The sequence below is a fragment of the Carica papaya genome, chromosome 9 (assembly GCF_054855325.1).
Source record: "Carica papaya isolate Zhongbai chromosome 9, ASM5485532v1, whole genome shotgun sequence".
Taxonomy (NCBI): domain Eukaryota; kingdom Viridiplantae; phylum Streptophyta; class Magnoliopsida; order Brassicales; family Caricaceae; genus Carica; species Carica papaya.
Genome location: NC_142317.1, coordinates 4,908,981 through 4,924,459, shown reverse-complemented (window position 1 = coordinate 4,924,459; position 15,479 = coordinate 4,908,981). Strand labels below are relative to the sequence as shown.

Genomic DNA, 15,479 nt, shown 5'->3' with positions numbered 1-15,479 from the left:
AGAAAAAGAGGTAAAAATTTGGGTTCGGGGGTATATTCGAAAAAAATATCGAAAATTGGGGGTTAAATATAATTAAAAAAAATTGTGCCATGTAGGATGCCCAGCTAGCAGTCTCGACGAATCGGAGCGCATCGTGTGGTAAGGCACGTTGATTTAGTGCCACGCGGGAGATCATTCTGGCAATCCACGTGCCCGCGATCAGACAGCCCGGATACGTTCCCGCGCGCGTGGACGGTGCGGATCCGTACCCTCCTCAGGTATGATTGGACCGTCACAATTAAACGCAATGAATGGTCCAGATTCGTTTCCTCTTTAAATGTAATCGTACGGTTCAGATCAAATCGTGATGAACAATTTAAATTCATTTTTTCTTTAAATGCGATCGGACGGTCGCGATCAAATGCGATGAACGGAGCAAATTTAAGGGAGATTGGTATAAATATATCACATCACACCGAACCCAAACCCTAGCTGGTAGCCCCTCGTCAGAGAAGAAGAACCAGTCGTCGGCGAAGGGAGCCGACCGCCGCTCGCCGCCATGCTGGAGCTACCGAAGGACTGCTAAAAAAGGTAAAAAATTCTTCTATTCACTTGGAATTTGATTTTGAACACCCCCATGGCCAAATCGAAGAAAAAGAAATGGTGGATGAGTCGAAAATCGTGAGTAAAGCCTGGCAGCGACGCCGCAGAAAAAATAAAAAATTACCTCCGATGAGCCCTTTCCTGTTTCCATTTCGTGCGATTTTTTTACCATTGTATTTACCATTCTGTTTTCTATAGGTTGATCGAAGAAAAATGCCCAACCGTAAAGATAAGCCGGCAGAGTCTTCGCACCAAAAAATTTCGTTGCTGGTAAGTTTTTATTTTCAACTTTTTTTGGCCAACCAACACCCTTTAACGTGTTTTCTCGCAGGGATGAGTATAAAATCGGTCGAAATCGGCCAAAATTGGCCGAAAATAGCCAGTCCGATGCAAACTGCCACTGCAGACGACAGTGCCATCGCCGAAGCACGGTGGTGCCGTTGTGCTGGAATTCCGAAATTGGCCGAAAAAATTTTTTAACACCGATTTTAGGTTCTTCAGAGTATTTTTATGTACATGAAGCGTGTTTTTACCTCTGTAGGAAAATTCAAGAAATCTATGGACCGCCAGTAGATACAGTAGAAAGTTCAGTATTTCGGACACCGATTCGGATAATAATCTTTCACCTTATTTTCTGTTATGGAATTGAAGTTTAATTATCAATAATTCGTTATTTTGCATAATTTAAAAAATTTCGAGAATTAATTACAGGTTACTAATGGAGCAAGAACCAGTTATTTATTATTGTTTGTCATGTTTAACCGATTGTTCAATTTTACGGTTTTAAATGCATGATAATATATTGGAATTGTTAAAATGATTCAGTTGTGTTTCTTTGATGCATGTATTGTTTGCTTTGCATTAATTTACGATTAAATTGTAAAACTGAAAATTAAATGTAAACAGAAAATTGATTGGTTAAGTGAATGAATGAGTGATAACCTTACAGGATATCTTGGGAGATGGTGGATGGACCGGGTACATAGGAAACCCTACCGTGAAAGTCGCCTCATACCGGACGGGGTATGAGGACAACCCATTTCACCCTCATACCGGACGAGATTTCGAAAATTAGTATTTTGGTGCTCATACTAGACTGAGTATGAGAACGACTTATTTCATCATCATACTGGACAGAGTATTGAGGGATAGTATTTTGACGCTCATACCGGACAAGGTATGAGGACGACCGGTTAGTTGACAAGGTTAGATGTTGGTTTACGCATAGTGAGATATTCCTATGGACTCCTATGGATACCAGTACATAAATAAAAAGGGAAAGTTATTATTTTTCTTACTTGAATATGAGATTATGATGTTGTTGAGTTATTGTCTCTATAGATCGGTTTTGGAAATCTCGCAAACGGTAAGTATGCAATAAATGGTTTTACATATGATAAATGAATTTAGTTAAATTAAGAGTTCCAGTGACTATTTTTATGATTTTTACCAACTTTTATTTTCTGTATCTGTGAATAGTGTGATATTCTTACTGAGTTAGTGTATCTCACCCCTTCATTTACTATTTCACATCAAGAGAATTAAGACTCAAATTTCGATCAACAAGAGAGTTGTGAATAGTTTATCATTCGGACTCATTCAAAAGGTAGTGAAGGTCGTCCTAAGATGCTTGATTGTCTACTTTTTATTTATTTTTTTGATTTTCGTTTGTTTTTTTAGAATGGACATTCCGGTAGCTCTATTGAATATTTAAAACTATTGTGTAAGGAATGTAAACTTTAACTCTATTATTTCGCTTCTGTATTTAATTTATAATTTATTTCTTTTTAATTTCCTGGTCATTACAACATATATACGTAGAAATGTATATAATTTTTAATATAAAATTTATTAACTGAAAGAATATTTTTATTAAGTTAAGTGAATCTACGTAGATGATACGTATATAATATATGACATTCACGTAGACTAAAATTATATATATTACTTTGAAGTATGCTAAGAGCATCAACAGATAGTAACAACAAGGGGATGATTTAAACATTTTGAAAAATTGAATGTAAAATTTAAAAAAAAAAAATGTGAGGATGGCATTTTAAATTTTTTGAGGATGAAAATAGGTATTTTGGCCCATATTTATTTAAGCAAAGAGAGAAAGACGTAATTCATTTATAGATCAATAAATAAACCACAATAAATTCTTTACTCGAATGAGTCAGATCGGAAAATAATTGTGAGAGACACTCAAATTGACAAATTTAAGAACAAGCAAATAAGATGATTACTAAATAAAATCTTCATCACCTTTTTTCTTTTGAGATTAAAATCTTCCTCACATGATCATACAATGAAAAACTATTTATTTATGTAGTTTACAGTTTACAATATACATATTATTTTTTTCGGAAAGCGATCTAATCATAGGAAAAAATGTGGAAGAGATAAATCTACAAATAATCAGATATGGAGATGGCGACATGACCATTAATTCTCTTCTTTAGCAATTCGAGAGGGAAAAAAAGAGGATTTTACGAGACAAATTTATTGATCGCACCCGTTTAGGTTAGATATGTATATATATTAACAATTACCTGAAAAAGAGGACCTGTGTTTTGCCCAGTTGCCGAGGGAAGGTTCACATTTTTGTTTATTTCTTGGGATCTTTTGCCGGGACCCATTTCCTTTTTGGTCAATTTGGTGCGTATTTCTCTACGATCCGGACTCCTTGCGCGAAAATCTTGTCTGCGGTATATAATTTAGGTAAGTTCATAAATACCCATTAGCAGATCCTCTTTGAATTTCCATTCTCAGCGTATTTGTTTGTTTTTTTCCCCCATTTTCTTTTATTGCTTTTGTTGATGATTGTTTGTTTGGTAGCTGAGAAAATACATGAAACGGGAGAGAGAGTTGATTTAGGTTGTGGTGGTCGCTAGAGAATGTAATCCTTACTGAAGTTAGCTAAATTGTATTCTACTTAGTTGGGTGAATCCGAAGTTTAAAATATTTGAACTTCTTCTCTTTTCCTTCAAAACCCTCTGTAAGTTGTTTTCTTTGTTATCCACCAGATGTTTATTTTGCTTTCTCAGGTTTGTTAATGACACCTTTTGCCTTCGAAATGAAGAAACCTCTGAAGAATTAGAGTAGGAAAGTAGCTAAATTTGCTAGGAAATTTGTTATTTCTCCACGAGTTGAATCCCAAATCCATGAAAGTTTCAGTGGAAATTCTTGGGGAAAGTGATGATGAGAAATCTTTTTGATGGATAGAAGAGTTCGTTGCATATCTGGGAAATGAGTCGATCGCCTTCCTTCTCTGTGAAGCCAGAGCTTAGTTTAAAGCCTGATCCGGAGTCTTTACAGCGATGGGTTCTTGCATTTTGCACCATTAGATTTGACCTTGAGCAGGGTCAGCTAATAGAAGAGTGCTACCCACCAGGTTGTCTCTCGCAAGATGAAGAGCTTGAGGTTGCTTTCAGTTCATTTCCAGATTCTGTGTCACAAAACCATAACCGTTCGAGCATACATGATTGCATATTTTTTTTCCGCTTCAGGAGGCGGAAAAATCCTCAAGAGGGCAATGTGACTTCACCTGATATTCCAGAAATTGATGATAGAGAACTACCTGCAAAGTCATTAGAGGGGGAAATCGAGAAAAGATTGAAGAGTAGCAGCTGTGGAATAGGTTCAGAATATTTGTATGGTTATGTTTTTAATAGGCAAAGACATGATGAGAGGTTAAAGCGAGGTGGGGAACAAAAATCTGTGGTAATACTGTCTCATACTCCTTACTCAAGTGTGTTTAGACCTTTGTTGCAGATTATGGGTCCTTTGTATTTTGATATTGGAAAGAAGGCTATAGAGCATATTGCTGCTTATGTATCAATCTGGCCATCTCCTGTACCTGGTAAGCTAATGGAGCTCCCAATTGGGAATGCAGTGCTTAAAGTGAGCTTGCCACCTGCTTACAGCTTACCCTTGGGAACTGGAATGTTATTTGAAGAGACTTCATCCTCAATGGCTCCTTTACTCCCAAGTAATCAGTCTGCCCCACAAGGCCTTTTTCATGATTCAGATATTTTTGGCACGTTCCGAGGGCTTTTATTGCAGCTATGGGTTCTGTGGGAGTTGTTGCTTATTGGAGAGCCCCTTCTTATCATAGCATCAACACCATCACAGTGCTGTGAGGCTGTTGCCAGTCTTGTAAGTTTGGTTGCACCGCTACTTTGTAGTGTTGATTTTAGGCCATATTTTACAATCCATGATCCCGAATTCAAACAATTGAATTCTCTTCAAGAAAGAGATATTTTTCCTTCAATGGTTTTGGGCGTGACAAACCTTTTTTTCCTGAAAGCTCTTCGAAACATCCCTCACATTGTATCAGTTGGAAGTCCTGCTCCTAATTCAAATCGGGTCACCCTTACAAGTAGGTCTTCTACTGGCAGATTTTCTGGTACACCAGAAGGACTGCAGCTTTCCTTGAAGAAGTTCTCTCCTTCAACCTTGTTGAATGCTGTGAAGTTGAGGAGAGAAGGTCCTCTCTGTCTCATGACTGAACATAAGGAGGCCATTTGGAGCAGTTATGTCGCAACTACTAAGCCAGACACCTCTATCTTGAATAGGCTCGTTGATGCTGGAATTTCACCTAGAGTTGAGGAATCAATGTCAGTTGTTAACAATGAAATATTGCGCCGGCATTTCTTGGAGCTCACTACTAATTTTTTGGCTCCTTTTGGTCCATATTTTCGGATTACCACCCCTTCTGAAGGATCTTCTCCATTTCTTGACCCTCCTCCTCTTCCTCCATTTAGAGTTGACGAATTCCTGTCAAACTTATCAGCAAGAGGTGTGGGAAAGTTTCTATCAAAGCGGATGAAATCTAACTGGTTGGATTTGTATAGGTAATGAAAATTCCATCTGTCATTTTGATTGTTTTCCACTAACCATCTTCTGCCAGTTGCTTTATTTTGTTTGCATTTGGTTTTCCAGGCAGGAAATTTTTTTAATCTTTTGTCACCCGACTTGAATAGATGTTTTGCATTTTCTTCAGGCGGTTTCTAAAAGGATCAAACTTTACACCTTGGTTTCAACGAAGACGTGCAGTTGCTGAAAGAGAGCAACATAGATTATGGAGACAGGCAAGAATGAAGACTGACATACAACAGTTAATATCTAAAATGTCTGAATTGGAGATTGTTGATTCCTTCAATGCCATTGAGAAATATATCCTAGCAGAAGGAGAGGTAACTTATTTTCTCTGGACTATGTAATCTTTCATTCTTCCTTTTCAGCTACCTCGTTATTGGACATGTTGTCTGTATGAAATGTTTGGAAGATTATTTCAAAAAAAATGAAATGTTTGGAAGAATTAACACATTCAGGATTTTTGAAATAAAAACACTTTTTAGCAATGCCTAGAAATTCCTGAATAACATGAAACGCTATAAATAATTTCTTCTTGGGGGAGGTATGAAGGGGATGAAAGAAAGTAGCACAATTTAATTGTTAAATTATTATATTGAGTACATGCTAGAGGCAATTGAGTTGTCAAATGAAGCTGATTTTACTTGAGGGCCTGGCTGTGGAGGATTGTAGATTTTTCTTCTCAATCGCATATGAGTTATAAATGTGAACTCAGCTATGCTTATTCAACAATGTCCTCCAAGCTTAGCTTGAACCAGATCTGGAGCATGTTAAGACAGGACTGATACAGTTCATTTTTTCCAAAAAGATGATCTTGTGACCAAATTTCCTGAAAAAATTCAAGTTATCTAGTGAAAGTTATGGTTATTATTTTCAGTGCCCAAATATGATTATGAATTAGGTATCCCAAAATTACTCCAATCTCCAAGGTTCGAGCCAAGATATACTTATTCCCATGTCTGTTGGAACATTTTTGCCCTCTTGCTTTTTTAAAGGCTAATTCACTCCAGGCATGACCATTCAATTAGTCAACTAGTGGTGACCTTCTGCTTTAAACAGTCACATCAGCATATTTTCTGTGAAATCTTTAGAATACTCTTTTTGAATATCATCCTACTATAATTATTGAAAAAACTAAAATATTTAATAGATAAAAGAAATTTTAAGACTATCGTAATTACTAATAGTTATTTTGAAGTATATTTTTAATTTATATTTAATATTATAAAAATTAAAAAAATTGAATTGAAGTTAAACAAAAAACTAAACTTTCTTGTTCTTATTTAAGTTGGTTCATATGAAAAATGGAATTTTAATTTTGATTATAGAAATAGAGTTGATGCTGGATTTAGCAAATGCCCAGGCGAGGTCCTGGCTGATGCCAATGGGTCGTCTCTAACGATCGGTCATAAATGAGCAGAACAAAATTCTTTCTCACCCCTCCCTGAAACCACCAAAGAGTCAGCCATCTGTCCTGACCAAGGTCATTCCCATCTTCAAATTCTCCTAAAACTTCTTTTCTACAACCGATCCATAAAGCTCTCTCTGGATAAAACACCCCAACTCATTTTGCTTTCCTTCTCCTGAAACTCATCTGCTGGGCACAAAGAGAGCAGAGACAGAGTAACAATTGCAGCATAGCTTGCACACCCTTGATACTCAGTTCCTCTGCAGATTAAAATTTACCTTCCTCATTCTTGTCTCAACCCACCCACAGGGATAGCTTGTTTCAGTCCCAAATCAGTTGAATCAATTCATAGCTCTGACTACTACTGCATATGGGGAACATATTTATTTCTAAGCTGTCCTTTCTCGTCGCTCAACTAAAAAAAAGCGCACCCTGGTTCTTTTTCCCTAAAGAACTTCTCTCGAGCCAATAGGATAGTACAGAGAGAGCTTCCTGGCCTACCTTAATGATGGAATGGATTAGAGGGTTGTAGGGCCTATCTTTTATAGTAGTGAGTGTAGCATCTCTTTCCGTAGTGAGCTATTGATCTATGACCTTCTGGTCTCCTGGGAGCTCAGGTAAGCATAGAGAAGTAGGAACTTTTCCACGTTGTATACTCTGAAGGAAGTAGAACTGCTGAAGCTATCTAGTAACCCTAGAGGAAGATCGACCAAGGGCAAGGAGCGCTATGAGGTGCTTATTGGAGCTAGGTACAGCTATCCTAGGGAAAAATTATACCAGAGATAACCATGCTTTTTTCACTTTTCATGGCACGGAACTCAAAACCCGATACATAATTCTATAAACATCTATTAAAAAGAGTGTTCGACACATTGGCTGCCTTAGAGGTGTGGTGGTATCAATTTTTTTTTTCTGCTATTTAGAACATGGAGGTATGCAATCTTAAATTTGATGAAAGCATAATCTGTGTTTCGTGACTTTATGATGTTGCTTAATCCTATGCTTTGATTTAACAGTGTCCTTAATCTTCCTCTCCTACTTTTTCTTCAAGTATCTATCTTCCTTGCAACGTTCCCATAATGGTTGTCATGATTAATACTTTCTGTTTCTAAGGGCTAGTTCAGTTATTTTACTGATTATGTAGGACAATGAAAATGCTAAAAATTATGAAAAACGGAGAGTAAAAAAATTGATCTTAGAAAATTTTCAACTTTCATAGATCATCAGGAAGCTGTCTCAACATAGTGATCTGCTCAGGTATGCATAGACAGCAATTCTTAAACTTAGAAGCAGACTAGGACTACGTTTGTAACGTACCCAGAAATTTTATGGAATTTACTCACAATGTACATTTAGTTCAGCTAGGACAGGATGTAAAGATGACAAAAATTGATTTCATATGGGATTCTGTAAGGTCAATTTTTGTCAATTTTCACTATATTTTAATGAAATTAAGTGTGAATTTACAAATAAATTCCACAGTTTCTGGATTCCAAACATGCCTAAATAAAGTTCTGAATTAAAAAAAGTCTAAGATTATAGGATATTTTGCTTCTTTAATTTTATGACTGCAAATACTGTCTAAAATCCTTGGCTAGACGTATACACTTAGTAACTCGGTGAACCTAAACGAAATAGAAGGGACACATTTTTCCTGTTTGAATGACACTAGTACATTCATTTGTATCGACTCCACTAATATATGCTTTGCAAATTGCAATGCTAGTAAATTTCGAGAATGAAAAGAACTCATCGCGGTGTATATCTTGAATTTTTAACATTTTATACCATCCATGACCCTTTGGACAATGTATGCATTTTTATATTCATGGATTGCTCAACTTGCGAGTTTAACATTTTCTTTGCTTTGTATTCCCCATAGATAATTATGAATGTACATTCATGACAAGTAAACTCAAGCAATATATTCACATTTACATTAAATGTATTCTCAGTTGCAGCAATCTGGAGAGGTCCCTTCGGATTCTATTGCAACTTGCCAGAAACTCAAAGGAGATCTGCAAGTGGTGTTCAATGTTCTTCCCAAGGACATGCAGCAGCTTTTGGTTTTCAACCCGGAAAGAGCAGCTCTTCTACAACCTGGAACCTCGCCTTCTACTTCATCAGTGTGACATGCACAGAGTGGTTAGGGTTCTGAATCAGATTCTATGCGGCATTAACAGTCTTCTTCTCATGATATCAAAGACCTGCCCCCGAATGTATTTATTTTGTAGCATCTCTGTCACTGGATTGGATAAATTAACACAAATGTGGGATTGAACGTTCCTCTAGGTGAGATCAATATCCTCTGATGAACATTCATTTCCTTCTCAATCAGGGGCACTCAGGGAAATTAATGATGTTTTTCTTTCGTACTCCCAGCAGTTTCTTTTTCCCCAGATGCATGAGATTTTCCTTTGAATCACCTTTTGCCCTCAAGCAATTCTAGTTATAAAGTCCTCTGGAAAAATCTCCACAGGTTGGGTTATTATGGATGGTTAGTAGCTGTTTGTGTTATGGGAAAATTGAATATTTTTGTTGGATAATGAGATGGGTTTGTCCGTAAGCTATGTACATAAATGAATTGCCAAGGCTTGCATTTTTTTGGGGGGTTATGTTCTATAATTCTTATTCCAATACTTGGCGTATGAAGGAAGAAAAGCTTCATTCTAATCGGAGATATTGCAAGAATGTCAAGCATCAATCTAACACTTCTTGTGGTTTGGTTTTCTTCCTTTACATTTAAAATTATTTGTTCTTTATATCTGTTTTTTTTTTTTTAATTTCTTTTCTTAAATTTTTGAGTAAAATTCTTAAATTATACCCGAGGAAAATTAATCTTTCGTGTTTTGCGGTTTAATTTATATGAAAAGAAATACCAAATTAAAAATTAAGAGGTAACGTACAAAAAAAACACAATTCCACTTTTATTTTTATATTAAATTTTAAAAATATATTTTAATTATAATAGTTCATATTACGTATCATGATCATGTATTAAATTATTCATTTTCTGGAACAGTCCGAACCCCAATGTTGGTGGATACAGACGTTAACACAACATTTTCAACTAATGGAACATATAAATATTAAATATGTAACAGAAATACACTTTAATACACATTCCTCGTGACTGGATAATTTTTTTATTTACACATAATTGAAACATCTAAATTAATTTATAAATTTAAAATAGAAACTAACAAGGTTTTCTTCGTCATCTTTCTTTGATTTTTGACTTCCTCTGACCTGGATGAGGGTGAATTGAGGTGAGCTTCATGAACTCAGTAAGAAAAATGATTCTATAACGGATACTTACGTACATCCACTCACTCAATATGTAAAATATAATAATATTTATAATAAAAAAATATCACAATCAAAATATATAACAAAACAGAATTCATCACATGAAATATATTTTAATCTTCACTCTTATAACATAATTCTTGTTCTTATTTCAAATCAAACTTACACTCGGAATATCACATTTAAGGTTTTATCGTGCGATACCGTTTATATCGTTATCGAGAAAAGGCAAAATGGATCCCTGCATTGCATAGATAACACATACACACAAATCATACAATGACCATAACAAGTACGTTTGCTAGGTGACTCACACTCATACATACCTATCCACGTTTAGATTAGGTTTCAAACTCTATCCATGTACAGGTTCACCATTCTCGTTGAACTTCAACCATGCCCGCTGAACTTTAACCACATATGTACCATCCCCTCATCAATTCATACTAAACGAGTAGATATTCAGGGTTCTTACACTCTACACTCTTTCTAAATCTCTCTAATTTTTAATTCACTTATTTTGTACATAAGATCTTAATTTTTATGCATAATCAAACACAAAGATACACACACAAAATACACGATATTATCATACACATCAAAACTATACATTTCAAACAATTTTCTGAATCATTCTGTACTAAATCACACAACAAGCACATGATACTCAGATTTCTCGTGCAACTGTACCAGATAACACAACAAGTATAGTGCACCGTACATCTGCAGTAGATCACACAACCAGTGCAGGATACCTAAATTTCACACGTACACACACTGGTTATACATTTCACATGCATAACATATGTACACACATTTTAATATACATGGATATATATATATATTAAAATGTAGACATGTATCTTCACTATATGTCTCAAACAAAATATATATTTATATTCACACACACAGACACATACACAATTTCTATAGATACACATGCACACATTCATATTTAAATACATACACATAATCACACACAACATATCATATATATATATATATATATATTTATTCACGCATTTGTTCTTATCAGTTCTGTTCTTATTAATTTATATCACATTCATCGTATATATATATATATATATATATATATATATACACTACATAAATAGAAACAAATACAAATTAGACATACTAATTATATTCCTATTATACTACACATACATTTAAACATTTACATACAATGCATTATATATATACACATTTACATAAATATATAATTTATGTGTACGTACAGAATACACATGATTCTTATCTATGGTGTGATCGTGAAAGTTTTAGAGATCCTTTTTACCTCGATCTATGAATTTTTCAAAAATTCGAATACTATTTGAATAGTTTTTTTTATTTATAATAAAAAACATATATATTAAATTATTAATAATTTTAAAAATTATATTACGCGAAATGAGTAATAAATTTTACCTTAGGACACGCGGTTCTAGTCGTCAACGTCATCATGCACTATTACATACGTGTCGCCGAAAATACTAAGCGCTAATGATTAAATCAGCGTGCGTTGTCACGTACGGCGCACTAACATCATTTTTATACGCCACCTTTTCATTTTTCTTTCTTAATTAATTGTTTTTTTCTCCTTTTTTCTTTCTTTCTTTTTTTTTTCTTTTCTTCTTCCTTTTTCCTTCCTTCTTCTTCCTCTTTTTCCGTAGCATCTTCTTTTTTTTTTCTTTCTTCCTTCTTTTTCCTTTTTTCTTCTTCTTCCTTTTTCTTCTCTCTCTCCTCTTTCTCTCTCTACCCCACCATGATTCTTCTCCTTCTTCTTCTCTTCTTCTTCTTTCTTTTTCTTTTCTTCTTCCTCTTCTTCCCGCTACGTCTCCCCTTTCACCGCATCCCACCTTCGCGACTGCCGCTCACTCCTCCTCCTCAGGCGGCTTAGGCTCCTTCCCTCACTACATTCTCTCGGCCCGATGTCGTTTCGCCCTCTCTCTTCTCTATCTATTTTTTCTTCTTTATCCCTTTTTTTTATGCTATTTTCTTACATATATATACATATACATCTATATATTTGACGTTTTAAGTCTCCCGCAGCCTTGTTTTCTTTTCTTTTTTTTTTCATTTATAATTAATTATGTATATAATTTCTTTTTATTTTTTCTTTTCTTTTCTACTCAATTATGTATATTACATTTTCTTTCTGAAAATCATTAGATTAAATCTTTTTTTAGCATATGATACATTTGAGGTTATTTTTATTTTAAAAAAAATTATAAAAGTATTCTTAGTTTTTAATTGTCAGCTTTAAATTTTTTTATTTAAAAATATTATTCAATTAAATGATTAAAATAAAAATAATAATTATTATTTTTAACAACCGGAAAATGATTAAAAAAAATACCTTAAAAATTAAATAGCATTGAATTACTGCTCGTTTAAAAATCTGCATGGAAATAACCAACTTTTACGTGAAGCAGAAAGTTGATACACTGACAGTTAATCCGTACACCTAATTATTTTCAAACACTTTAAAAAGAAAAATTAAAAAATACAATAAAACATTTTTATTTATTTATTTATTTTGGAAAAATGTGAGGCAAGATTTATTTATAAAGTAGTAAAGGAGAATTAGCCACGTATAATTAGGAAAATAAATAATAATAAAAATAAAAAATACAAATAAGAAGAAAAGGTTCCTTCACGTCCTTCGAAAGTGCGTGCATCTCACTCCCCATAAAAATGCAGAAACGACGCAGTTTTAGAAAAGGGGGTAGGCAAGACTCCATTTTCTGTTGAAAGGTCCATTTTTTGCAGGAGTTGTTTTCAACTTATAAATAATAAGAAAATTTCTAATATATATTATATTATATTTTAACGCCTTTTAAATTTATTTAAAATCAGTCATGATTTGAGAGTACTTTTTTAACTTCTTAAAACATTATAATATTTTTAAAAGACTCACATAATAATCTAATTTTAAAAAAATGGGAAACACAAATGAATTATATGTTCAAGTAAAAATGTTAGTTTAAAGTTAAATCTATCATTGTAAATTTAAATATAAAAATAAATTTTTATATATTAAATAAACTATAACCTAAAAGTAAATATAGATAAAATAAATTTTAACCAAATAAAATATAAAAATAAATATTTATGACGGAATATTTAATTTAAGATGGTTCAGTTATTATAGTCTCACTAAATATTATTATTACGTTAATTCTAAGAACCAACGACTTAAGACTAATTTGTTGAATGAGATTATACACACGCATATATATATATGTGAGTGAGCGGGTATAGATAGTAAAAGTTTGATATATTCTCACTAAATATTAGTATTATATTAATTTTAAGAACCAATAAATTAAGATTAATTAGTCAAATGAGATTATATATACATGAGTGAGATATATATATATATATATATATATGAGTGAGTGGGCATAGATGGTAAAAGTTTCAAGATTCTCTGGGCCTCATATCCCATCACTTGCATCCTCTATGATTTTAAAAAATCAATGAGAAAAAAAAAAAAGAACCTTCAAGTCCCTTTCCAAACTTTTTGTATCTACATGCTACATATTTGCCCATCCCTAACCCTGTGGTCCTCCTTCATTACCCATATTCACCCAATACTTCACTATAACAAGCTCATGCTCTGTGTTATAATATAGAAAGTTTCTATTTTAACTGTTTCTCAGAACCAGCAACAAGAAAATCTAGACCATGGCAAGTGCTGTTTCTTGGAGCAGAGAAGAAGAGAAAGCTTTCGAGAATGCCATTGCCATGCACTGGACCGAAGAAGAAGACGACTCGAAAGACGAAACATGGGAAAAAATAGCTGCCATAGTTCCAACCAAGAACATCCAAGAGTTGAAGCAACACTTCCAGGCTTTAGTAGAGGATGTGAATGCAATAGAAGTTGGTCAAGTTCCAGTTCCCAGCTATGTTGGAGATCATCAAGATTTACCATCATCTTCAACCAAGGATTTTCACGGTGTACAGGCTCTTGGTTCTGATAAGAGAGTGAATTGTGGCTATGGAAGTGGGTTTTCAGGAGTGAGTAGTAGTGGTCATGAGTCAAGTAGTAGTGGACATGGAGGGAAAGGAGGTTCAAGGTCTGACCAGGAGAGGAGGAAAGGGATTCCATGGACGGAAGAAGAGCATAGGTTCATTTTTTCTACTTTATTTTGTGATTCAGAAAACATAAAACTTCCTTTTTATCTTATACTCACACACATATGTATATATACATGAGTTAGAAACTGAGTTGTGATGGTAAAGGAATAGATTCTTGTATGTTATTACAAAAGAAGCCATTTTTAAGTCTCCACCCAACTAAAAGCCAAGGCTTAAAATTTTGAATTTAGCAATTGGGTTTTTTTTTTTTTTTTTTTTTTTTTTTCAAATTTTGAAAATAAGAATTGGGTTTTTTTTTATTTAAAAATTTGAAACTAAGAAATGGGTTTTTTTTTTTTTTTTAATTACTTTAAGCAACTAACAAAGAAATTTGCAGGTTATTTCTTCTGGGTCTGGACAAATTTGGGAAAGGAGATTGGAGAAGCATATCAAGGAACTTTGTTATATCAAGAACTCCAACCCAAGTAGCCAGCCATGCACAAAAGTACTTCATTCGCTTAAACTCAATGAACAGAGATAGGAGGAGGTCCAGCATCCATGACATTACCAGTGTCAATAATGAAGATGCTCCTCGAGCTCCAATTACAGGTCAACAGGTCAACGCAGCTACGCCAGCCATGGGGTCAGTGGCCGGAGTGAAGCACCGGGCTCAGCCGCACATGGCTGGTTTAGGCATGTACGGGGCGGCGGCGCCTGTGGGTCATCCGGTTGCAGCTCCACCTCACATGGCTTCGGCTGTTGGGACTCCTGTTATGCTTCCTCCTCCTCACCACCGTCACCATCACCATCACCATCGTCCTCCATACTTGCTCCCTGTTGCTTATCCAATGCCACCCCCCACAATGCACCAATAATTGTGTTTCTTTTTTTAGTTCATGTGATTTTTTTTCTTTTTTTTTTTGGGTCTGAATAAATTTTGAGATAATGTAAATGTTAATAGACTAATTTATTCATGATCGTGGATAATTTAAACCTAATTCGTAATTTATGTTTTTATTTATTTATTCTTAAACTTAATTACAATGAAAGCTAAACAAACTTAAAGAGTTAAATTTTATTACCTCATAAAGAGTGGTTTTGTGCTCCTTTTTGATATTTTATATCAAACCAGTAGTTTTTTCAAGTTTGGACCTTGTAGTTTTTGCCTTTAAATTTTAAATTATTTCACCTTACATCTTTTTTATGTGTTCATATTGAA

At 34.3% G+C, this 15,479-nt stretch overlaps 2 protein-coding genes across 4 annotated transcripts; both read left to right on the top strand.

Moving 5' to 3' along the window:
- Positions 1-2,859: 2,859 nt before the first annotated feature.
- On the top strand, positions 2,860-9,471 carry LOC110820419 (polarity axis stabilization protein). 3 transcript variants are annotated; one of them, XM_088211425.1, is made up of 4 exons: positions 2,860-3,303; positions 3,630-5,438; positions 5,588-5,780; positions 8,824-9,471. In XM_088211425.1, exons 2-4 carry the CDS (start codon positions 3,832-3,834, stop codon positions 8,998-9,000), a joined length of 1,977 nt encoding a protein of 658 aa, XP_088067551.1. In that variant the 5' UTR covers positions 2,860-3,303; positions 3,630-3,831; the 3' UTR covers positions 9,001-9,471. The 3 variants fall into 3 exon arrangements, with proteins under 3 accessions (XP_088067551.1, XP_021905565.2, XP_088067552.1); XM_022049873.2 differs by having other exon boundaries at positions 3,609-5,438; XM_088211426.1 differs by lacking the exon at positions 2,860-3,303 and having other exon boundaries at positions 3,318-5,438.
- Positions 9,472-13,737: 4,266 nt separating this feature from the next.
- Positions 13,738-15,265, top strand: LOC110820529 (Duplicated homeodomain-like superfamily protein). The gene is made up of 2 exons (XM_088210648.1): positions 13,738-14,310; positions 14,658-15,265. The coding sequence occupies exons 1-2, from the start codon at positions 13,868-13,870 to the stop codon at positions 15,133-15,135; spliced, it is 921 nt and encodes a 306-aa protein (XP_088066774.1). The 5' UTR covers positions 13,738-13,867; the 3' UTR covers positions 15,136-15,265.
- Positions 15,266-15,479: the final 214 nt, after the last annotated feature.

Bases quoted from the DNA above. Each gene is read 5' to 3' on its own strand.
- LOC110820419 (XM_088211425.1), top strand. From the start codon at position 3,832: ATGAGTCGATCGCCTTCCTTCTCTGTGAAGCCAGAGCTTAGTTTAAAG. The intron at 5,439-5,587 runs GTAATGAAAATT...CATTTTCTTCAG, and splicing joins AACTGGTTGGATTTGTATAG to GCGGTTTCTAAAAGGATCAA. The intron at 5,781-8,823 runs GTAACTTATTTT...ATGTATTCTCAG, and splicing joins ATATCCTAGCAGAAGGAGAG to TTGCAGCAATCTGGAGAGGT.
- LOC110820529 (XM_088210648.1), top strand. From the start codon at position 13,868: ATGGCAAGTGCTGTTTCTTGGAGCAGAGAAGAAGAGAAAGCTTTCGAG. The intron at 14,311-14,657 runs GTTCATTTTTTC...AGAAATTTGCAG, and splicing joins TGGACGGAAGAAGAGCATAG to GTTATTTCTTCTGGGTCTGG.